The sequence below is a fragment of the Aquarana catesbeiana genome, linkage group LG02, assembly GCF_042186555.1.
Source record: "Aquarana catesbeiana isolate 2022-GZ linkage group LG02, ASM4218655v1, whole genome shotgun sequence".
Lineage (NCBI taxonomy): Eukaryota > Metazoa > Chordata > Amphibia > Anura > Ranidae > Aquarana > Aquarana catesbeiana.
Genome location: NC_133325.1, coordinates 220,933,010 through 220,957,570, shown reverse-complemented (window position 1 = coordinate 220,957,570; position 24,561 = coordinate 220,933,010). Strand labels below are relative to the sequence as shown.

General features: G+C 43.6%; 1 protein-coding gene across 1 annotated transcript in view; it reads right to left on the bottom strand.

The window, feature by feature from the left end:
• The window catches only part of TDRD3 (tudor domain containing 3), a 467,037-nt gene that overhangs the window by 90,700 nt on the left and 351,776 nt on the right, over positions 1–24,561 (bottom strand). Inside the window, exon 10 of the mRNA XM_073614239.1 lies at positions 24,283–24,408. Coding sequence (XP_073470340.1) covers positions 24,283–24,408 — 126 coding nt within the window. The remainder of the gene's footprint in view (positions 1–24,282; positions 24,409–24,561) is intronic.

Here is a 24,561-nt window from a genome sequence, read left to right as displayed (position 1 = left end):
ACTTTAAAACTGAAACCTCAGAAAACCTTGAACATAATTTGTACAAGTCTTAAAAAAAAAAAAAATAACACACGGGCCCTGGATGATATAAAGTTTTCTAAAATGTGTAAAAGTAAATTTTCTGCCAACATCCAGGACCGTTATATTTCATAAGATGAAAAAACATGTTTACCCTAGAAACTTAAAGTAAGCCTCCCATATGCTTGCTGGTTTACCTTGAAATGTGTGTATATATATTATATATATACACACACATGCATACACACACACAGGCACATAGTAAAACCCTGGATAATTCGTTCTGGAAACATGCTTGTAATCCAAAGCATTCGTATATCAAAGCAAATTTCTCCATAAGAAATAATGGAAACTCAGATGATTCGTTCAACAACCATTTATTCATAAGTTCTTCAGTTTATAGTCCATATAAAAAGAATATAGCAATAGGTTGTGTAACCATAAAATGTCCATCCACAAATGGCAGCCTCCACAAGGGGATTAGAAGCAAAATCCAGCAGGAGCTACAGAGTATAAAATAGAAGAAGGGCGCCTCTAAGTTTAACAATATGGTCCCATTTAATGAAGGTACAACATTTAGCAACTCACATGGTTGATGTCTAAAACAGGCAAATCTAAGTATGCAGGCATCCGGGGGAAAAGCTGACCACATAGACCATCCTCCAACACTGACGTCTCTCAACGCTGTCAGTATGCAATTGTGACTGGGAAGACTACCCTGTAGTAGAGCGATCTGAAAGTGAAGCTTGAAGCACAGCGTGGAAGGAATTACATCAATGGTGGAGGACGGTCTATGTCAGGGATATGCAATTAGCGGACTTCTAGCTGTTGCAAAACTACAAGTCCCATCATGCCTCCGCCTCTGGGTGTCATGCTTGTGGCTGTCAGTGTCTTACTATGCCTCATGGGACTTGTAGTTCTGCAACAACTGAAGGTCCGCTAATTGCATATCCCTTGTCTATGTGGATAGCTTTTCCCCCGGATGCCTGCATACTTAGATGTGCCCGTTTTAATCATCAACCATGTGAGTTGTTAAATGTTGTACCTTAATTAAATGTAACCATACTGCTACACTTAGAGGCGCCTCTCTTCTATTTTATACTCAGTTATGACATAACGCTTCTTGTATATCAGGTTAAAAAATGTCTAAAAAAAAAATTTGATTATCCTGCAAAACACTCTCAAACCAAGTTACTCTCAAGCCAAGGTTTTACTACACATACACACACTATACATACATTATATATATATATATATATATATATATATATATATATATATATATATATATATATATATATATATACACACACACACACACACAGTGGGGACAGAAAGTATTCAGACCCCCTTACATTTTGCACTCTTTTTTTTCCCCATTAATGTACACACAGCACCCCATATTGACAGAAAAACACAGAATTGTTGACATTTTTGCAGATTTATTAAAAAAGAAAAACTGAAATATCACATGGTCCTAAGTATTCAGACCCTTTGCTGTGACACTCATATTTAACTCAGGTGCTGTCCATTTCATTGGATCATCCTTGAGATGGTTCTACACCTTCATTCGAGTCCAGCTGTGTTTGATTATACTGATTGGACTTGATTGGGAAAGCCACACACCTGTCTATATAAGACCTTACAGCTCACAGTGCATGTCAGAGCAAATAAGAATCATGAGGTCAAAGGAACTGCCTGAAGAGCTCAGAGACAGAATTGTGGCAAGGCACAGATCTGGCCAAGGTTACAAAAAAATTTCTGCTGCACTTAAGGTTTCTAAGAGCACAGTGGCCTCCATAATCCTTAAATGGAAGACGTTTGGGACGACCAGAACCCTTCCTAGAGCTGGCTGGCCGGCCAAACTGAGCTATCGGGGGAGAAGAGCCTTGGTGAGAGAGGTAAAGAAGAACCCAAAGATCACTGTGGCTGAGATCCACCAGTCGGGGCTTTATGGCAGAGTGGCCCAACGGAAGCCTCTCCTCAGTTCAAGACACATGAAAGCCCGCATGGAGTTTGTTAAAAAACACCTGAAGGACTCCAAGATGGTGAGAAAAAAAAGATTCTTTGGTCTGATGAGACCAAGATAGAACCTTTTGGCCTTAATTCTAGGCGGTATATGTGGAGAAAACCAGGAACTGCTCATCACCTGTCCAATACAGTCCCAACGGTGAAGCATGGTGGTGGCAGCATCATAATGTGGGGGTGTTTTTCAGCTGCAGGGACAGGACGACTGGTTGCAATCGAGGGAAAGATGAATGCGGCCAAGTACAGGGATATCCTGGACGAAAACCTTCTCCAGAGTGCTCAGGACCTCAGACTGGGCCGAAGGTTTACCTTCCAACAAGACAATGGCCCTAAGCACACAGCTAAAATAACGAAGGAGTGGCTTCACAACAACTCCGTAACTGTTCTTGAATGGCCCAGTCAGAGCCCTGACTTAAACCCAATGGAGCATCTCTGGAGAGACCTAAAAATGGCTGTCCACCAACATTTACCATCCAACCCGACAGAACTGGAGAGGATCTGCAAGGAGGAATGGCAGAGGATCCCCAAATCCAGGTGTGAAAAACTTGCTGCATCTTTCCCAAAAAGACTCATGGCTATATTAGATCAAAAGGGTGCTTCTACTAAATACTGAGCAAAGGGTCTGAATACTTAGGACCATGTGATATTTCAGTTTTTCTTTTTTAATAAATCTGCAAAAAGGTCAACAATTCTGTGTTTTTCTGTCAATATGGGGTGCTGTGTGTACATTAATGAGGGAAAAAATGGCTGCAATATAACAAAGAGAGTGAAAAATTTAAGGGGGTCTGAATACTTTCCGTCCCCACTATATATATTTTATTCATTGTAATGCCATATAAAGTATTCCTAGTTTGTTATGTTTTTCAAGAAATACCTACATTTCATTAGAGGTGCACAAAAAGTTATCACTTAAGTATTTGTCACACAGGCATGACTATTAATAATAGATGGGGGAAAAGACTTCCTTTAAATTGACAAAACTAATCTCACAAGGAACACAGCCAGACGGTGTTTAGCATTTAGCTAGCACCAGACTCTATAATTTGAACCTTCACAGCAGCAATTATGTTCTCTGGACATTGTGTACATTGTCGTACTAACAATGCAGTTGGAAAACAAGCTATTCACTTTATGTAATGGTTTTTAAACAATGACTGCACACCTTTGCTTTTGATGCTCAAAAACAAACATGAAATAAAAAAGCCGAAATAACTCCATGTTCCTTCTTTTTTTGGAAGAATAAAAAATAGTTACCAGCAACTGGTGGGCAAACAGGTGACTAAAAAAACCTAATATTTGCATTTGCTTTTTTAGAGTGGAAACACGAACTCAGTGAAGAGGTGATTGCTGGGATGTGAATCACTGTATGTACCAGATCAATCACTGTAATCTTGTATTCAATGTTTTCGACGTACAGTTCATAAATATGGCAAATTATAACCTTGCGAGGGAAGAGAACATTTAGCTTAAGTGAAATTACCAAACTTTGTTATATAAACAAATTAGATAGCAAGCACTCACAAAAAATGACTTTGCTGTAGATGAAGAGAATGAAAAAAGCAAATAATTACCGTATATGTTGGATTTATACTCTCCATCGCTATACTTTATACCCTTATATACATTTTATGACTAGCATGGTTGAGTAGCAAGAACCACCATGTACACAATAGAAGCTGATGTACTGGATACTAATATCGTACATTTAAAAAAAAAAATTCTTTAAGCATGTACATGTGAGGATTTAAAGATGAACTGCAGTCTGCTCACATAATTTGTAATAAAAACATCTTTGCCATTCTGAAGCTTCCCTCCAACCACTTTGCATATTATTTTCTATATACTGTGATTCTGTACTTGCCAAATATGCTGCAGAAATCTCCCTCCACCGAGTCTGGCTGCAATAATATTAACTGTGGGCAGCTGAAGCTGCTGCCTGTTCACTTCCTGGATTTACACACACACATACACACATCCAACTCTGCAGATCTCATTGGCCCTCTTATGACTCATCCTCCCTTCCTGGCAAACTCTCACAAGAGTGATAGAGCTGTGCATGATGTCATAAGCCTAGGCTTTTTTTCCCAGACAAGAAACAGGAAGTGGGCTGTATAAGGTATTTACTGGCAGAAAAAAACAATGTTTTACTATCCAAAGTTAAAACAAGGGCAGAAGATTTAATAGATGGAAAGATGAAAAAAATGTCTGAGGTTCCGCTTTAAATACTTGGAATCTTGGTGCCGTATTCAAGAAAAATTGTACAAGGTTAGTCTGTTAAATAGAAAGTTGCAGAATAGCATGTTACGACGGTCTTGTCAGTAAAATGACTGCAATGTGAAAGTATTTATTTAAAGCGGAGTTCCACCCAAAAGTGGAACTTCTGCTCATTTGTCTCCTCTCCCCCTCTGGTGCCACAATTGGCACCTTTCGGGGGGGAGGGGGGACAGGATACCTGTCTTTTACAGGTATCCTCTTCCCACTTCCGGGAGTCCGTGCCACGGCCCCTGACATCACTGCGGGTCTCCCTCCTCCTCCTCTCCCTGTCGCCGGGCCAGTAGGAGAGAGGAGCAGGGCCTCGCACATGCACAGTAGGGTTCCTGGCATGATGCTGTCAATCAAAGTCAGTCAGCCAATGAGGAGACAGATGGGCCGGGGCCTAGAGAGGGGCTCTGTTTCTAAATGGACACACGAAGCTGCGGCTCGGCTTGGGTGCCCCCATAGCATGCTGCTTGCTGTGGGGGCACTTGTCAGGAGGGAGGGGCCAGGAGAGCCAAAGAGGGACCAGAGAAGAGGAGAATCTGGGCTACTCTATGCAAAACTAACTGCACAGAGTAGGTAAGTATAACATGCTTGTTATGGTTAGGCAAGAGAAAAGAGAACTTAGTATAACTTTAAGGGCTAAAGCTTTAGACTACTGTACAACTGCCCCGTCGGATATTCCCCACTTGATCAGCACCACAAACTATAGACTACAGCACTGATCAGTGTATTCTGGCTGCAGGGAATTCTCCCTGCTGTCAGAATAGGGCTTGGACTTTCAGTCGGAGATCTGGAAAAATTGTCAATAGACCACACCTGTGCTGCATTGAGAACTTCAAGCCTGTCTGTCATGGTGTTTTTATGCTGCTTTATACCTGCTTGTGAGTACCTGTCTGTACATTTTTTATATGATAAACGTGTAATATGGAATTACACTATGTATTGCCTTTGTTCTGCATATGGTCTGTGAATGCCCTGGTGGCCGAGCAAATCAATATCGGAAGTGTCTGGGGACTCCATAAATGGAGTTTTATGCTGACGATCTGCTGTTGAAAGCATGGAATCATCTTAGTGTTTATCGGCTTTGTTGATCTCTGTAATTGGGGATCAATGCAATCTGGTAAATGGCTCATTCATGTGGTGAAGGACACAACGGCATTTGTGCATTTTGAGAATCGTACATCCTGCTGGTATAAAACCTGGAATTTCTTATTTACTTCTGTCTGAATAGACTCATTCTTTCACATTGATTTTTATCACAAAATTTGTGAATCATTGGACTTTTATGTTTTTAGTGATTTTTGTGTCTGCATGCGCATTTATTTCTTGTGTATATAAATTTATATCATCTGGTATTCTGGTGAATGATTGCTGCAGCTCTAGACACTATTAATAGCAATAAGCACAGTTTTTTTTTCTGTTTTCTATATACTATTTAGCTTAGCTTTAATGCGTAAAATAGCTTTATCATCAAAAGGTCATGAACTTCCAGGATAGACATCTTAAAGCCTAAGCTGACTTAATCACTTCAGCCCCGGAAGAATTTACCCCCTTCCTGACCAGAGCATTTTTGCGATTCGGCACTGCGTCGTTTTAACTGACAATTGCGCGGTCATACAACGTGGCTCCCAAACAAAACTGACGTCCTTTTTTCCCCACAAATAGTGCTTTCTTTTGGTGGTATTTGATCACCTCTGCGGTTTTTATTTTTTGCGCTATAAACAAAAAAATAGCGACAATTTTGAAAAAAACGCATTATTTTTTACTTTTTGCTATAATATCCCCCAAAAATATTTTAAAAAACGTTTTTCCTCAGTTTAGGCCAATATGTATTCTTCTACATATTTTTGGTAAAAAAAAAAAAAAAAAATCGCAATAAGCGTTTATTGATTGGTTTGCGCAAAAGTTATAGCATCTACAAAATAAGCGATGGTTTTATGGCATTTTTATTGATAATTTTTTTTTTTTTACTAGTAATGGCGGCGATTTTTATCGTGACTGCGACATTATGGCGGACACATCGGACAATTTTGACACAGTTTTGGGACCATTGGCAGTAATACAGCGATCAATGCTAAAAAATTGCATTGTTTACTGTAAAAATGTCACTGGCAGTGAAGGGGTTAACCACTAGGTGTCACTGTAGGGGTTAAGTGTGTCCTAGGAAGTGTGTCTAACTGTGGGGGGAGGGGCTGTGTGTTACACTACACTGATCGCAGGGGCATGATGGGACTGTGATGTCATAATGGGCGGGGTCACTGGGTGACATCACCCGATGACCACGCCCCATGCCTATATAAGTCATCGCGCACCGACCACACAGCATTACAGCGGGAGAGAGCGTCGTGTCAACATTGGAAGAAGAGAAGAGGGAACAAGACGACGGAGAAGACCAGGCCACCGCTAGCAAAAGAGCGGCAAAAGAGCAGCAAAAGAGCAGAAGATAGCGGAGAAGCCCAGCAGAAGAACCGGAGAGCGAGAGAAGAACCGGACACCAGGAGAAGAGGCCGGAGAGCGGGAGAAGAACCGGACACCGGGAAAAAAGGCCTGAGAGAGCGGAGAAGTCAGAAGAAGACCCCGAACTCGGAAGAAGACCCCCGGAGCTGCCTAATAAATTACTTTAAAAACCTGTCCAGTGTGTTTTTTTATTGACACTCTTTCCCCCAGGTGAATGGGTAGAGGTACGAGGTGGGGGGCTAGGATCTGGGGGCCCCCTTATTAAAGGGGGCTCCCAGATTCCGATAAGCACTCCGCCCGCAGATCCCGACAACCAACGGCCAGGGTTGTCGGGAAGAGGCCCTTGTCATCAACATGGTGACAAGGTGCTTTGGGGTGGGGGGGGTCCGTAGGGCGCCCCCCTGCCCCAAAGCGCCCACCCCCATGTTGAGGGCATGCGGCCTGGTACGGTTCAGGGGGGGGGGGCGGTCACTCGTCCCCACCCCCTTTCCTGACCGGCTGGGCTGCGTGCTCGGATAAGGGTCTGGTATGGATTTTGGGGCGACCCCCCACGCAGTTTTTTCGGCGTAGGGGGTTCCCCTTAAAATCCATACCAGACCTAAGGGCCTGGTATGCCACGGGGGGGGGAACACATGCTGTTTTTTATTTAAAATTTGGTGCGGCGTTCCCCCTCATGATTCATACCAGACAGCTGTCAGCAATGCCTGTCGCTCATTGGGAAAGGAAAAAACACAGTTTTCCTTTCCTGATGAGCGAGCCAGCTCGGCACTGGCTCCCGCGACAGGGCTTGCAGGTGTCAAATCTCGCTGATAACAGCCGCGAGATTGACACAATATCGCGGTCACCTACTGTATTTGCAAAATTTTATAACAAAGAAAGGCATCTTTTTTTTAATTATCAGTTTTTTTTGCTGGTTTAGCAAATAAAACATAAAAAACCAAGTGGTGATTAAATACCACAAAAAGGAAGCTCAAACTCTAACTAAAAAAAAAAAAAAGATAAAAATGTCATACGGTACAGTGTTGCCTGACCGTATAATTGTTGTTCAAAGTGTGATAGCACTGAAAGCTACTACTTCTGTGTTTGCAGATGACACCAAGCTGACGTCCTTCAAGAACCCCATCCCCTGTGTGCCCCTCAGGCACAGCTGATGGCAGCGACCCTTTACTGTGTGTCCAATCATAGCTCATCACATGTAAACAGAATTGCCGGTTATTGGCAATCCTTTCCTCACATGCTGTGTCTGTGTGAGGAAAGGAGTGCCGATAACCGGCAAGGCTGTCAGCACACTATTCACACTGATCATCAGTGCACTGATCATCAGTGCAGCCCATCAGTGCAGCTTATCAGTGTCTCTTCTTTAGTGCCCACCAGTGCAGCCTTCATCAGTGCAGCTTATCAGTGGAAAAAAAAAAAAAATGATAAAAATGTCATATGGGTACAGTGTTGAATGACCACACAAGTGTCATTTAAAGTGCGACAGCACTGAAAGATACTATTTCTGTATTTTCAGATGACACCAAGTTGTGTAGTGGAATAACATCCTTACAGGCTGTTTCCAACTTACAGGCAGACCTGAATGCACTGTTTGATTGGGCAACTTTGTGGCAAATGAGGATTAATGTTCATAAATGTAAAGTTAATGACTTAGGGGCTAAAACACGCATGTATCATAGTTACATAGTAGGTGAGGTTGAAAAAAGACACAAGTCCAACCTATGTGTGTGATCATATCTCAGTATTACATTGTATATCCCTGTATGTTGTGGTCATTCAGGTGCTTATCTAATAGTTTTTTTGAAACTGTCGATGCTCCCCGCTGAGACCACCACCTGTGGAAGGGAATTCAACAGCCTTGCCGCTCTTACAGTAAAGAACCCTCTACATAGTTTAAGGTTAAATCTCTTTTTCTTCTAATTTTTTTGAGTGTCTTGTTAACCACTAGCCGACCAGCGCAATGACAATGTACGTCGGCACAATGGCATGGGTGGGCAAATGGGTGTACAGGTACATCCCCTTTAAATCGCGGCATTGTGGGCGCGCGTGCTGCTGCGTACTCCGTGACCGTGCCTGTGGGTCCCACAGACTCGATGTCCACCGGGGGGCCCGCGATCGTGTCACGGAGCGGAGGAATGGGGAGATGCTTTTGTAAACAAGGCATTTCCCTGTTCTGCCTAGGGCCATGATAGGCATCTACTGCTCCCTGTGATCGGGAGCAGTGATCACTGTCATATGTCAGTGGTAGCACATCCCCCTACAGGTAGAACACCTCCCGAGGACACACTTAACCCCTTGATCGCCCCCTAGTGTTTAACCCCTTCCCTGCCAGTGTCATGGCAGGTGTCAAAAGTGGTGTCAAAAGTGTCTGATGTGTCCGCCATAATGTCGCAGTCACGATAAAAATCGCAGATCCTCACCATTACTAATAAAAAAAAAAAATAATAAAAATGCCATAAATCTATCCCCTATTTTGTAGACGCTATAACTTTTGCGCAAACCAATTAATATACGCTTATTGCGATTTTTTTGGACAAAAATATGTAGAAGAATACACATCGGCCTAAACTTAGAAAGAAATTCGTTTTTTTATATGTTTTTTGGGGATATTTATTATAGCAAAAAGTAAAAAATATTGCTTTTTTTTTCCAAAATTGTCGCTCTTTTTTTGTTTATAGCGCAAAAAAATAAAAACCACAGAGGTGATCAAATACCACCAAAGAAAAGCTCTATTTGTGGGAAAAAATGGACGTCAATTTTGTTTGGGCGCAACGTCGCACGGCCGCGCAATTGTCAGTTAAAGCGATGCAGTGCCATGTCACAAAAAGTGCTCTGGTCAGGAAGGGGGTAAATCCTACCGGGGCTGAAGTGGTTAAACTCCCTTCCATGAAAAAGTTTTATCCCTACTGTGGGGTCACCAGTACGGAATTTATAAATTTAAAACATATCCCCTCTCAAGTGTCTCTTCTCCTCATAACCAATATCCTCCAGACCCTTTAATAGCTTTATCCAGACAATTTATCATATATCAGTTGTTCTGGTACTGTATATTATAGCCTTGATAAGAACATGCAATGCAAAGCTATAGTTCCTAAAGCAAGACCAGCGAGAAAGACCAGCGAGAAAGACATAATTTTGCATCTGTACAAATCATTAGTAAGACCTCACTAGGAATAAGCAGTTGGCTTTTGGGCATCAGTTCCCAAAAATATAATGGGGAATTGGAGAGAGTGCAGATGAGGGCAACCAAACTGGTAAGAGGCATGGATATCCTCAGTTATCAGGAAAGATTAGCTGAACTTCAGAAGAGACATTTACGAGGGGATATGGTCACCATGTTAAAATACAAAAATGGTATATATAACGAACTTGGGGCAAAGGTTTTGAGGGAAGAACAGAGGCTTAACCCCTGCATATGGAAAGGCTGTGAAAATGTGGAATAGACTGCCACAGGAACTAGTTTCTAGCCAGCCATGTTGATTCTTTTTTTTTTTTTTAATGATAGATGCATTTCTGAATGCACAAGACTAGCTATTTATATTTACAAGTAATAACAGTAGAGACTGTTGATCCAGTAAATATCCAAATGCCTTAGGAGACGAGAAAGGGTTTTTTTTTCTCAATGGAAAAAATTGGACCATGCATTAAAGTGGATGTAAACCCAATGTCATCCTTTCTAAACTACTGCCATAGGGGTTATCTATAAGGATATACATGCCTCCTGCATGTATCTTTACCTGTCAAATGTCTCCTTTCTCTCTGTTATTAGACCCGAAAAACTGCATATTCTGTGGGTGGGTCTGTTGTCCGGAGCTCGGTGGGTGGAGTCGTGATCTCAGTAGACTCCCCGCCCACCTCTACACTCCCCTTGTCAATATGCATTTTCTCTGTGTATTTCTAACATTGAACTTCTACTGAACTTCTGCTATGATCTCTAACATCCAGTGAAAAGACAGGAAAGTAACCACATGACTTCAGCATGCCAAATCATGGTGAGATGTGGAACAGCCAATCCTTGCAGAGCTGCTGAAGAAAGGAGTGGGGGAGGGAATTTAAAAATACTGCATGTCTCTTAGGCTAATGCACGATGTAAATCACCTGTCACTCACAGCAATGAGGATTTGACAAAGTTTTTCTCAGTTTGTCAAGAATTGTCTCATTGAACAATAAAAGGGGATTGCTCAGAGATGGATTAACTCTGTGTGGCAAGACTGGGCTCAAATGATAGCAAATCTTATACTCTACAGTATGAGATATATATATATATATATATATATATATATATACATACATTTCGAGTTTACATCCACTTTAAGGGTTTTCTGCCTTCCTTTGGACCATTTGTGGGTGCAGGGTTGTGAAAGCCTGCTTGCTGATGAATCCATTATCACTAAACTACCTTTGTAAGCTGGATAATGTACAGCATTTCCAATGCATTTTGTAATTACTTTGTACTGCTGTTTGTGTATGGCAGATACAAAGCTAATCGAAATGGATCCTTGGAGGAGCTACAGCGAAGGTTTGTCTCCCTTGAATTGCACAGCCTAGAATTAGCAGAATATCACTGGATCACTGGGTACAAATAATCCTCTGAAACCTATGCATAAGGCCCCTTTCCAATATCTGATGCGTTTTCCCTGCAGCGCTGGTGCAGTGTGCCTGAAATTTGCATGCAAGTTGCCCGCACTTTGCCATAGACTTTCATTAGATGCGGTTTTGGTGCATTTTTTGAAAGCACAGCAAAAGTCCTGCATGCTGGTCTTTGGCAAAGCATGGTTAACCCACATGTACACTGTACTGCACCTGCGGTGTGGGGAAAGTGCATCAGATCAGTGTAAAAGGGGTGAAATGATCACACACATTCAGAAGGAACTTGTAACTTTATACATATTGCTTTGGTGGAGAATGATTTACAAGCAGCTGTACCAATTGAGTAGTTTGAGTTAAGGAGAAAACATTTTATCCTTTTTCAGTGATTTGGAACATCTAGCTATCCAAACTTGACAATGATACTGAAGATTATATTTGTCATACGGTCTAGAAATACGGTGAGATGAGGATGATTGGGCAACTCAATATCTACAAGGAAGAATCTGCCACATCTGGAATATTGGATACAAATTCATCCAAGGGTTTAGCAACTTCTCATAAGGTGAAAGGAAACATCAACGCCTCAAAAGTAGAAGAAGATAGGTGTTAGAAATAAGAAAAAAAATATTTAACAGAAAGAAAACTAATATAAAATTAATTCTATTCACCAGTTTAGCACAACAGAGAGAGTTTTGGTATTATTAAAAAAATTAAAGTTACGCTTACCGGTAACGTCTTTTCCAGTAGTCTTTCAGGACAGCCACATTGAGAGACCTTGGCTCCTCCTCTTCCTGGGAAACACTGCGCCAGCCCCCATAAATTTATACCCCCCCTGCCAGCCTCAGTTTTTTCTAGAGCACCACCGGTTAGCTGGGGAGACACAAGAACACGTTAATAACATACTATCACATATTACTATTGTGCCCTTTTTTAGGTCTTCCTCAAGACCCCCCAAAACTTCGGGTGGGTACTAGGGCTGTCCTGAAAGACTACTGGAAAAGACGTTACCGGTAAGCGTAACTTTAATTTTCCCTCCCCGTCTTTCAGGACAGCCACATTGAGAGGCTAGACGAGCACTTACCACTTAGGGCGGGACAACAGCTTGCAATACCTTTCGCCCAAAGGATTGCTCACTTGCTGATACCAGATCCACCCTGTAGTGTTTCACAAATGTGGTGAAACTGGACCATACGGCTACCTTGCAAATCTGCTCTGGCGTTGCTCCAGCGCTTTCTGCCTGTGAAGCTGCCATAGCTCTAGTAGAGTGTGCTTTAATTCCCATGGGGGCCTCTCTACCCGCTAGCCTGTAGGCCTGACTAATAGCTATTCTGAGCCACCTGGCAATAGTGCGTCTAGACGCTTTCTGTCCCTTTCTTGCTCCGCAAAAAGAAATAAAGAGAGAGTCTGACTTTCTAAAACTCTTTGTCAGCTCTAAATAAAGTAGGATACATCCCCTGACGTCTAAAGTATGAAACCTAAATTCTTGTGGGATTAGGACAAAAAGTTGGCAAAATTACTTCCTGGCTTCTATGGTATTTCGAAGCCACCTTCGGTAAAAAAGCCGGGTCAGTCTTAAAAATGACTCTACCTGAAAATACAACACAAAAGGGGGGTCTACTTGAAAGGGCCTCTATTTCACTGACCCTCCTGGCTGTGGTTACAGCGACCAAAAAAAACAGCTTTAAACGTTACGTCCTTTAGAGTACACTCTTCTAAAGGCTCGAACGGGGGGTGCAGTCAGAACCTGCAAGACCAGGGAAAGGTCCCACTTAGGGAAGGAAGGACCCTGCACTGGTCTTTGTCTTGGCAGGGCTCTGAAAAACCTAACCACCCAAGTGTTGGTGGCCAGGGATTTCTCTAGGTACGCGCTAAGCGCTGAAACCTGGCTTTTAAGGGTACTGATGGCTAACCTCTTATTACCCCACGCATTGCAGAAACTCCAGGACTGCTATAGGGCTCTGCACCTTAAAAGAGTTTTCTAGGCAACAAGCACTAAAACGCCCCCAAACCTTTTGGTAGATTCGGTGCGTCTCCTCCTTTTTACTATCAAGGAGGGTGGATACTAGTTGATCGGAAAAGCCCTTGCTTCTTAGAATCTCCTCTTCAGAAGCCAGGCGGCTAAGTTCCAGTGGCCTACCTGGGGACAGAGAACTGGGACCTGCAATAGGAGATCCTTTCTGGTCGGAAGGAGCCAGGGAGGTTCCGCCGCCAACTGACCTAGGATCGAGAGCCAAGCTCTCTTGGGCCAGTACGGAGCCACTAAAATTAGCGTGGTGTTTTCTACCTGGAATTTCCTTAGAACTGCTGGCAGAAGCACCGGAGGTGGGAAGGCGTAGCAAACTCTGAAGTGCCATCTTTGTGTCAGAGCGTCTACCCCTAACGCGTTCTCCCATCTGCTGAGAGAGAAGAAGTTGGGGTCTTTGTATTGCTTCTTGAGGCAAATAGGTCTATTTCTGGGAGGCCCCATCTCTTGACTATGAGGTCGAAGACCTTCTGATTGAGTACCCAGTCCGCCTCTCTCAGCTGTGTTCGGCTGAGAAAATTGGCCACTATGTTTTCCTTCCCTTTTAGGAACACTGCTGAAAGGGACAGAGCATTGGCTTCTACCCAGCCGAGGATCTCTGTGGCTAGGCTTAACAGAACCCGCTTCTCGTGCCACCTTGCTTGTTTATAGAAGCAATGACCGAAGAGTTGTCGGACCGTACCTGGATATGTCGTCCCAGTAGGTCTTCCCTGAAAGCTCTGAGTGCCAGTCCCACTGCTTTTAGTTCTTTCCAGTTGGAGGACCTTTTGAGCTCCTCCTTTTTCCATGTTCCCTGCACCAACCGAGGTCCCAGATGTGCCCCCCAGCCTCTGCCACTTGCGACCGTAGTGATCACTCTGGACACTGCAATGATCCACAGACGCCCTTGTGACAAGTTTATCTGCTTCCTCCACCACCAGAGGGACCTTTTGACCCGAGGAAGGATTGAAAGCAGAGTGTCTAAAGACTCTTGGCTGTGGTCCCACACCTTTAGAATCGGTGCCTGTAGGGGACGGAAGTGAAGGCCTGCCCACTGGACTGCCGGGATGGCAGAAGTTAGAAGGCCGAGGGTTGACATGGCCACCCGTATTGATACCTGCTGATTGCTCTGAAGGCACGCTGCTGCTTGGTCTAGCTTCAGAATTTTCTCTGGTGGGAGAAAAACTCTCAGCTGAGTAGAATCCAGCAGGTATAATTGATACCCCCCTGATTCGCAAAAAAGCCATGGCCTCTGCCATGACCTTTGTAAATATTCGGGGTGACGAGGATAGGCCAAATGGCAGCGCCTGAAACCGTAGGTGAATAGTTTCGTTTTCTACCTTTACTGCCAGGCGCAGGAATTTTTGAAAGGCCTCCGCAATGGGGATATCAAATCCAGTGACCCCATGTAACAGTTCTGGGGAAGTAATGCCCTGACTGTGAATATCGATTCCATCCGGAATCTTTTGTAGACAATCACTTTGTTCAGAGGTTTCAGGTTTAGAATTAACCTGTAACTCCCCGAGGGTTTTCTCACCACGAAAACGTGTGAATAAAAGCCTGTCCCCCCTTCTTCTTTTGGAACTCTGCACATTACATTCTGTTGTTTTAGTTCCTTTAATGCCCCTAGGAGGGCTTCTGCTTTTGCCGTACACCTGGGGAGAAGCGTTATTAAGCTTCGACATGAAGGGGGCTTTGTAAATTCCAAACAGTAACCCCATCGTATGATCCCCAGGATGAATTGGTTGGGGGAGATTACTTCCCATAGTGGAAGGAAGGCTCCCAATCTTCCCCCCACTGTGACCCCTGAGTCACTGGGTCTTACTGGGCTGTTCAGGAGGGCGAAAAATCGCTCCTCCTTTGCCCTTACCCCTTTGACTCCAAGTCTTTTTCTCCTGTGACTTGGGAGGCCTTCTTTTTTGTGGACGAAACCCCCTCTTGGGTTGATTTGGGGGTTTTCGTTTTACTGGAAACGCTTTCTATTTATCGGCGGTACTGTCTAGTACTGTCTCTAGACCTGGGCCGAAGAGCAGATCACCGGTCAGTGGAATGCCAGAAGGCTCTTCTGGCTGAGTTGGCAAGTGCAGCAGTCCTGGCTGACATGCGCACTGACTCAGCCGAAGCATCCGCTATTTATGCTACTCCTCTAAGAATTGTTGGAAAGGACGCCAAAATAGTCTCCTTTGCCGTACCTGCCTCAATATGAGCTTGAACTTGCATAAGCCAGTGCTCGAGGTTTAGGGCCACCACCGTGACTGCCATCTCTGGTTTCAGATTACCTAGAGTTGATTCCCAGGTCTTTTTTAACAGGGAATCAATTCTCTTGTCCATGGTATCTGTCAGAGCTCCCAGATCCTCGAAGGCCAGATCTGTGTGTCTGGACACTTGCGAGAATGCTGCGTCCAATCTGGGGTTCTTGTTCCAGGCAGGATCGTCCGAAAAAGGGAATCTTCTTTTTAGGGCCCCAGAAAAGAAGGGTTTCCGTTCGGGATCCTGCCATTCTTTTTTGACCGTTTCTATTAGGACCTCATGAACAGGAAAAACTTTTCTTTTCTGTTCTTTTAAGCCCCTATACATCTGGTCGTGGAGAGATAGGGTTTTTTTTATCCTCCTGGATACCCAGGGTAGTGTGGATAGCCCCTAGGAGGTCCTCTACCTCATCAAGGGACAACTTGTACCTTGAGGGCTTCCTGCACTCCCCCTCCCTACTCTCCTCCTCCAAGTCGTCCCGAGAACCGGAGGTAGCACTGTCTGGTTCCTCCCTGGCTTCCTCTCTGGAAGTGCCTGCCACTTCTGCTGAAGTAGTGGCCCCTGGTTGGGAAGATGCAGAGTCCTGTGCTAAGAGTGGGGTTGTATTCTGCGATGCAGGTGAGGGTTTAAGGGGAACCTGTAACCCTTCAAACAGGGTCTTAAATGACTGGAAAGTTGAAGATTCTTAGAGCTATGTGGGTTTTTTTTCTCAGAAGCTTTCTAAAAACATGGAAAAACCAAACACCAGTCAATATCCCCACAAAACCTCACACAGAAATACAACCCTGCGGAGAGTCAAGTCCCTCCTATAAAATGAGGGACCTGGTTCCCCCCCCCCCCGCCCACCTAGAGGGGTTCCTTCCCCTCCCCCCACTACAGGAACCATAAGGGGGGAGGGAGAGCCTAGGAAGAGGGGGAACCCTTCCCCAGGGTACCCTTACCTTAGGCTGGCTGGAGCTGGCATTGCTGAGCGCCGTCTGAGCATCTGCTTCCGACATGCTGGTGGGCGGCCTGTGGAGTCTTCACACCGCCTGCGCAGTGAACAAACTCATCTCCAGCCTGTGCCCGGCCCTCTATCAGCGCCACGCGACCCAGAACCGGAAGGCGCGGGTCAAAGGACACACTTCCGCCCCCCCCCCGCCGGAAATGGCGTCACCCTCCGTCCGGCCCGCTCGGCTCCACTGCGGCCTGTACGCTGTACAGGGGGGACAGAGATGCCTCCTGCAAACAGCCCTGTGGCTGTGAAAGAGGGCCCCGCCAGACTTCCACCAGCGCTCTGCGAAGTGGGGGAGGTGGACAAGATGCGGCCAGTAAGTAGCCTGCCGCTGCCCCAGAGATCCTTGTCTCTTAGTTAGGGACTTCTTTAGAAATATAGCACCCAGTCTCCCTGACTGCTTAGGCCTGGTTCCTAACGCAGTGTCTCCCCACCGGGGGAAACACAAACTAAGGCTGGCAGGGGGAGGTGTAAATTTATGGGGGCTGGCGCAGTCTTTCCCAGGAAGAGGAGGAGCCAAGGTCTCTCAATGTGGCTGTCTTGAAAGACGGGGAGGGAAATATTGATATAGATAATGATGGAAGCATACCCGCATGGACCAGAATTACAACAGATGCCCATACAGGCTTTAAGGCATAATTACTGTCTGCGAGACTGGTTGGTGAAATATGAATTTTGTATACCTAAGACAATATGCAAAGAAACTTTCCTGGTCAGAAAAAGGTAAGGTGGTTTCTCTGTTTGGGGTGCATTTAGAGTTCAATAGTTCTCAGAGGCAATACATTCACACACCTATTCAGAGGAACTGAATATTCAAGAAACACCAGTCCTCGTTTGTTGTATATGTGATAGTCTGCCCCTGTGAGAAAATCTATGAGGGGAAATGACACAAAAACTAAAAAATCAAATTGCCCAACACCATTTTTCCAATAGACAGAAACAACCTAATTTGCCAGTAACTCGACCTTTCATAGAGAAGGGTATGCTGATAATGATTTGAAATTTAAAGTAATTCATGAAATGCTGCAATTATAAAGATGAGGAGATCAAGTATTGGCAATAAAACGTAAGGAAGTATGGTGGATACACAAATTTCTTGCATTACATCCACATGCTCTTAACACAGATTAATGATCCTAATTTATTTGTGTGAAGGATTTATTGTGATATATTTTTTATTCATATTTCAGATGTGAAGAAAATTTGGGAAAAATGTTGAATTTTGGATTTACCAGAATGTTATTGTTTTGAATATGTACGTACCATGCTTTTTGTAGTTACTTTGTAGCATTGTCTGTGCATGATAGATGTGAATGATTAGTTTGTGTTTCTAGTGATAACCAGTTTCCTTTCTCTGGATTTTTTTGTCCCTTAAGGATAAAGTTAAAGCAAATCTTAAAGTGGTTCTAAAGGCAGGAGGTTTTTTTTATCTGAATGCATTCTATGCATTCAGATAAAAACCTTCTGTGTGCAGCAGCCCCCCTCAGCCCCCCCAATACTTACCTGAGCCCCTTCTCAATCCAGTGATGTTGCATGAGAGCCACTAAGTCCAAGGACTCTCCCTCCTCATTGGTTGAGACAGCAGCGGGTGCCATTGGCTCCTGCTGCTGTCAAAGTCAATTAGCCAATGAGGAGAGAGAGAGGGTGGGGCCGAGACACGGATCCGTGTCTGAATGGACACAGAGCAACGGCTTAGGTGCCCCCATAGCAAGCTGCTTGGGGCTGCTCTGTGCAAAACCACTGCATACAGCAGGTAAGTATAACATGTTTATTATTTTTAAATTTTATGAGGGAAAACTGGCCCCCCCACAAAAAAATATGAAATGTTGGTGTATATTTCTTTGAATTACCATAACCCATCACCAAACAAGTCAAAATAAATTCTCCTACTCCTGACCATCACAACGATACCTGCAATGCTGTTTTTTTTCCTACTTAAAACACATTGATACAAAGAAGAGAAGGAACACAGGGGTGAGTTGAATAGGTAGGCTCCTCTCAGATGGGCAACAAGGGGACAATAAAAATAAAAGCATGCTGCAACCATGAGCCGAATGCTTGATATACTAAGCCAGGGTTTGGAATGAAGGCAGAATATTTCTAAAGTTCATGAGTCACCAATTTAAGGAAGCAACTACGTAAGCCAAGAGCACATTTATATAGAAAATCTTCAAATGCAGTATATATCACACAAGTATGATTCATTAATTCATTATCTTTTGTGATTGTTTAGGAACCTTGTTTTTATTGATTTTGATTAAATAAAAATTGATAGTAACTGAAGCCTGTTTTATACAACAGGAACAGTGTTTAAATGCTCTAAAGCCTCATTTCATCATGGTGGTTTGATGGTTACAGTGGACTTGAGGAGCCCTTGTTATCCATTAACCACTTCAGCCCAGGAAGGATTTACCCCCTTCCTGACCAGAGCACTTTTTACAATTTGGCACTGCGTCGCTTTAACTGCTAATTGCGCGGTAATGCAATGCTGTACCCAAACGAAATTTGCGTCCTTTTCTTCCCACAAATAGAGCTTTCTTTTGATGGTATTTGATCACCTCTGCGGTTTTTATTTTTTGCGCTATAAACGGAAAAAGACCGAAAATTTTGAAAAAAAATGATATTTTCTACTTTTTGTTATAAAAAAAATCCAATAAACTCAATTTTAGTCATACATTTAGGCCAAAATGTATTCGGCCACATGTCTTTGGTAAAAAAAATGTCAATAAGCGTATATTTATTGATTTGCGCAAAAGTTATAGCGTCTACAAACTAGGGTACATTTTCTGGAATTTACACAGCTTTTAGTTTATGACTGCCTATGTCATTTCTTGAGGTGCTAAAATGGCAGGGCAGTACAACCCCCCCCCCCAAATGATCCCATTTTGGAAAGTAGACATCCCAAGGAAATTGCTGAGAGGCATGTTGAGCCCATTGAATATTAATTTTTTTGTCCCAAGTGATTGAATAATGACAAAAAAAAAAAAAAAATTACAAAAAGTTGTCACTAAATGATATATTGCTCACACAGGCCATGGGCATATGTGGAATTGCACCCCAAAATACATTCAGCTGCTTCTCCTGAGTACGGGGATACCACGTGTGGGACTTTTTGGGAGCCTAGCCGCGTACGGGGCCCCGAAAACCAATCACCGCCTTCAGGATTTCTAAGGGCGTTAATTTTTGATTTCACTCCTCACTACCTATCACAGTTTTGAAGGCCATAAAATGCCCAGATGGCAAACCCCCCCCCCCCAAATGACCCCATTTTGGAAAGTAGACACCCCAAGCTATTTGCTGAGAGGCATGTTGAGTCTATGGAATATTTTATACTTTGACACAAGTTGCGGGAAAGTGACAATTTTTTTTTTTTGCACAAAGTTTTCACTAAATGATATATTGCTCACACAGGTCATGGGCATATGTGGAATTGCACCCCAAAATACATTTAGCTGCTTCTCCTGAGTATGGGGATACCACATGTGTGGGACTTTTTGGGAGCCTAGCCGCGTACGGGGCCCCGAAAACCAATCACCGCCTTCAGGATTTCTAAGGGTGTAAATTTTTGATTTCACTCTTCACTGCTTATCACAGTTTCGGAGGCCATGGAATGCCCAGGTGGCACAAAACCCCCCCAAATGACCCCGTACTCAGGAGAAGCAACAGAATGTATTTTGGGGTGTAATTTCACATATTCCCATGGCATGTTTGAGTAATATATCATTTAGTGACAACTTTGTGCAAAAAAAAAAATTTGTGTCTTTCCCGCAACTTGTGTCACAATATAAAATATTCCATGGACCCGACATGCCTCTCAGCAAATAGCTTGGGCTGTCTACTTTCCAAAATGGAGTCATTTGGGGGGGGGTTGAACTGTCCTGGCATTTTATGCACAACATTTAGAAGCATATGTCACACATCACCCACTCTTCTAACCACTTGAAGACAAAGCCCTTTCTGACACTTTTTGTTTACATGAAAAAATTATTTTTTTTTGCAAGAAAATTACTTTGAACCCCCAAACATTATATATTTTTTAAAGCAAATGCCCTGCAGATTAAAATGGTGGGTGTTTAATTTTTTTTTTCACACAGTATTTGCGCAGCGATTTTTCAAACGCATTTTTTGGGGAAAAAACACACTTTTTAAAATTTTAATGCACTAAAACACACTATATTGCCCAAATGTTTGATGAAATAAAAAAGATGATCTTAGGCCGAGTATATGGATACCAAACATGACATACTTTAAAATTGCGCACAAACGTGCAGTGGCAACAGAATAAATACATTTTTAAAATGAAAATTAGAATTTTAGAATGTAAATATCCCCTATGATAGCAATAGGTAGTGACAGGTACTCTTTTTTGAAAAAATTGGGGTCTATCAGACCCTAGATCTCTCCTCTGCCCTCAAAGCATCTGACGACACCAAGATCGGTGTGATAAAATGCTTTCCCAATTTCCCAATGGCGCTGTTTACATCCGGCGAAATCTAAGTCATGAAATGCTCGTAGCTTCCGGTTTCTTAGGCCAAAGAGATGTTTGGAGCCACTCTGGTCTCTGATCAGCTCTATGGTCAGCTGGCTGAATCACCAGCTGCATTCTCAGGTTCCCTGTTGAGACAGGAGAGCCAGAGAAAAACATGGAAGACGGTGGGGGGGGCATTCCCTCCCACTGCTTGTAAAAGCAGCCTAGAGGCTAATTAGCCGCTAGGATTGCTTTTACATGAAAGCCGACCGCTGGCTGAAAAGAATGATACCAAGATGATACCTACACCTGCAGGCATCATTCTGGTATAACCACTCAAAGTCGTGAATGGCGTACCTGAAGACAAAAAAATGGTTAACAATAAAACACAGTAAACGGTAAAGTATAAAAAATTGCATACCTGAAAAGCAAACATGATAAAACATAATAACAATAAAACATTGCAGAATAGAATACAGTAAAAAGGAGCAGAATAGAGAGAGAGAGAACAATAAAACGACAACTATTTTTTAAAATTATATATATTATTTATTTATTTATTTATTTTACATTTTTTTTGTAACTAACTTTTATAACTGTAACCGGTTCCAGGTTCGGGTCTCTCAAAATGCGATGGCATCTTGGGAGACCCTGTGAAAGTGTGCCTAGTCTGTGCAATGCTGTACCCTACGCTAATACTCAACTAGTGAATAGTAGCGTTCAAAACATTCATCAATGCAAAGACCAGGATTGTCAGGACAGGAGGGACAATAATAGCGGGTGTAACGCCTATATCCGCGCTTGCTGCAGACACAACATCTTTTTTGGGGGGTTCGTTGGGTAGGGGTACTCGGGAGGACATATAGAAAATGCCTCTCATGCAGCCGACTGCATTTGGTTGGGGATGTGAATGGGGGAATTACGGGCGCTGCAGAAGTGGTGTTTCCCAATTAGGATTGGCGAATGCAGCAGGAAGGGCATTATGGGCACGACGGGCCTGTTTGTCTTCTTCTTGGTGGCAGCGGGACACTACTTGTGCTTGCCACCTCACCAGCTTGAACTGCACTTATGGGACTCGCCACGTCACCAAGTGTTACTGCAGTGCGGGTTTGACTACGACCGGGGTGTACTAGGCCATTGGTGCTTGCCAGTTCACCAAAACGCTACCAAAAAAACTGTTAGCGATCGCAGGGATCAGGCCTGACTCTGCGAATGCTGCAGTTATGCGTTTAGTGTTTTGTAAGTGTCAGTGATCGATCGATACTGCACTTGGGTGGGCTGGGCCGGGCGGAGGGGCAAAACGCAGGTGCTAGCAGGTATCTGGGCTGATCCCGCTAACACTGCGTTTTTGGGAACCCTAAACTGCTGGGGACGCTAGTATAGATCTGATCGGATCAGATATTGATCCGTTCAGATACTATACCACTAAGGGAGATGTACAGTGAGTGCGAGGGTGTTATCGCTACTGGCACTAACCTGACACTGCCTGGGGCTGGTGCTTGCCAGTTCACCAAAACGCTACCAAAAAAACTGTTAGCGATCGCAGGGATCAGGCCTGACTCTGCGAACGCTGCAGTTATGCGTTTAGTGTTTTGTAAGTGACAGTGATCGATCGATACTGCACTTGGGTGGGCTGGGCCGGGCGGAGGGGCAAAACGCAGGTGCTAGCAGGTATCTGGTCTGATCCCGCTAACACTGCGTTTTTGGGAACCCTAAACTGCTGGGGACGCTAGTATAGATCTGATCGGATCAGATATCAGCATGTTCTACTGTGTGTGTGTGTGTTTTCACTCACATTACAGTCTTCTCTCCTCGGCGCTGGAACGGAGACTGCCGAGCCGAGGAGAGATGACATCATTTCCTTTGCTGCTGTTTACCATACAGCAGCATAGGAATGATTTCATTGGCCGGCGGCAATCGCGAGGGGGGGGCCACGAATACATGGCCTCCCCCTCACCTCCGATCGCCGCTGGAAAAAGCCAACTGCCTCGGGCACCAGGGGGGGTTGGTCCGATCGGACCCCCCGCCCGTGGGAGGCAGATCACGTACCATTCTGCCGACGTATATCGTCGTGAGGTGGTCGGCAAGTGGTTAAGAATGGGAGTGACATGAGGCCTTGTGGCCCATGCGACTTCCGATTTGGCTGGCGTAGGCCGATCTTCTGGGGGTTAGATGCGTGATGACTGAAAGCATTCAGCATTGGGAACATCATCCCGTTTTTAATTTTTAGTAAATGTAATGCTGAGTGGTTGCTGTTCAGGAAATTACTGTCTCCGTATTATTCCTGAGCATTGCATTTTGGATATCCGGTTAAATTTTGTAATCAAACAATGGAATGATGTACTGTAAAATAATTGAAATGTGGTTAAATATTAGTAAGGGGATATCTGGGATGGACTGATGTATAGTTGTACTCATAAGTTTACATACCCTGGCAGAATTTATGATTTCTTGGCTATTTTTCAGAGAATATGAATGATAAAACAAAAACTTTTCTTTCACTCATGGTTAGTGTTTGGCTGAAGCCATTTATTATCAATGAACTGTGTCTACTCTTTTTAAATCATAATCACAACAGAAACTACCCAAATGACCCTGATCAAAAGTTTACTTACCCCAGTTCTTAATACTGTGTATTGCCACCTTTAACCTTTAACTTTAACAGCTTGAAGTCTTTTGTGGTATTTGTGGATGAGGCTCTTTATCTTGTCAGATGGTAAAGCTGCCCATTCCTCTTTGCATAAAGCCTCCAGTTCCTGTAAATTATTGGGCTGTCTCGCATGAACTGCAGGTCTGAGATCTCCCCAGAGTGGCTCAATGATACTGAGGTCAGGAGACTGAGATGGTCACTTTATTCTGCTGTAGCCAATGACAGGACGACTTGGCCTTGTGTTTTGGATCATTGTCATGTTAGAATGTCCAAGTACATCCCATGCGCAGCTTCCTGGCTGATGAATGCAAATGTTCCTCCAGTATTTTTTGATAACATACTGCATTCATCTTGCCATCAATTTTGACCAAATTTCCTGAGCCATTATAGCTCACACAACCCCAAAACATCAGCGATGGGTATGGTATAGGGCTCCTTGGCTGCCCAGAAGATTTAACCACAGCCAGTGTTGTTTTCATACATATACCATTTAATGAATTTATATAATCCAAATCAATTTATTTTTTCATGTCGCTTAACACTATACATAATATTACAATGGGACTCACCTTCAATAGAAAAACTTCCCATTTTGGACTCTAGAAAATCAAAGAGAGTGCTAGGGGCAGAAGGTCTCGAATTTGACAGTTCATCATTTTCTTCTATCCGTGTTCTTCCTCGACCTTTTCCTTTACCTACGTATTGAATGACAATGGATGCAGGTTAAGCATGCCTCCTTCATGCAGGAACTTCACTTCTACTTACTACACAGCCCCTGCCAGAGTTCCTGCAGCTCTTCCTGAAGCACATGAGAGACTTCACTGCCTTTCACTTCTATATATTCTATG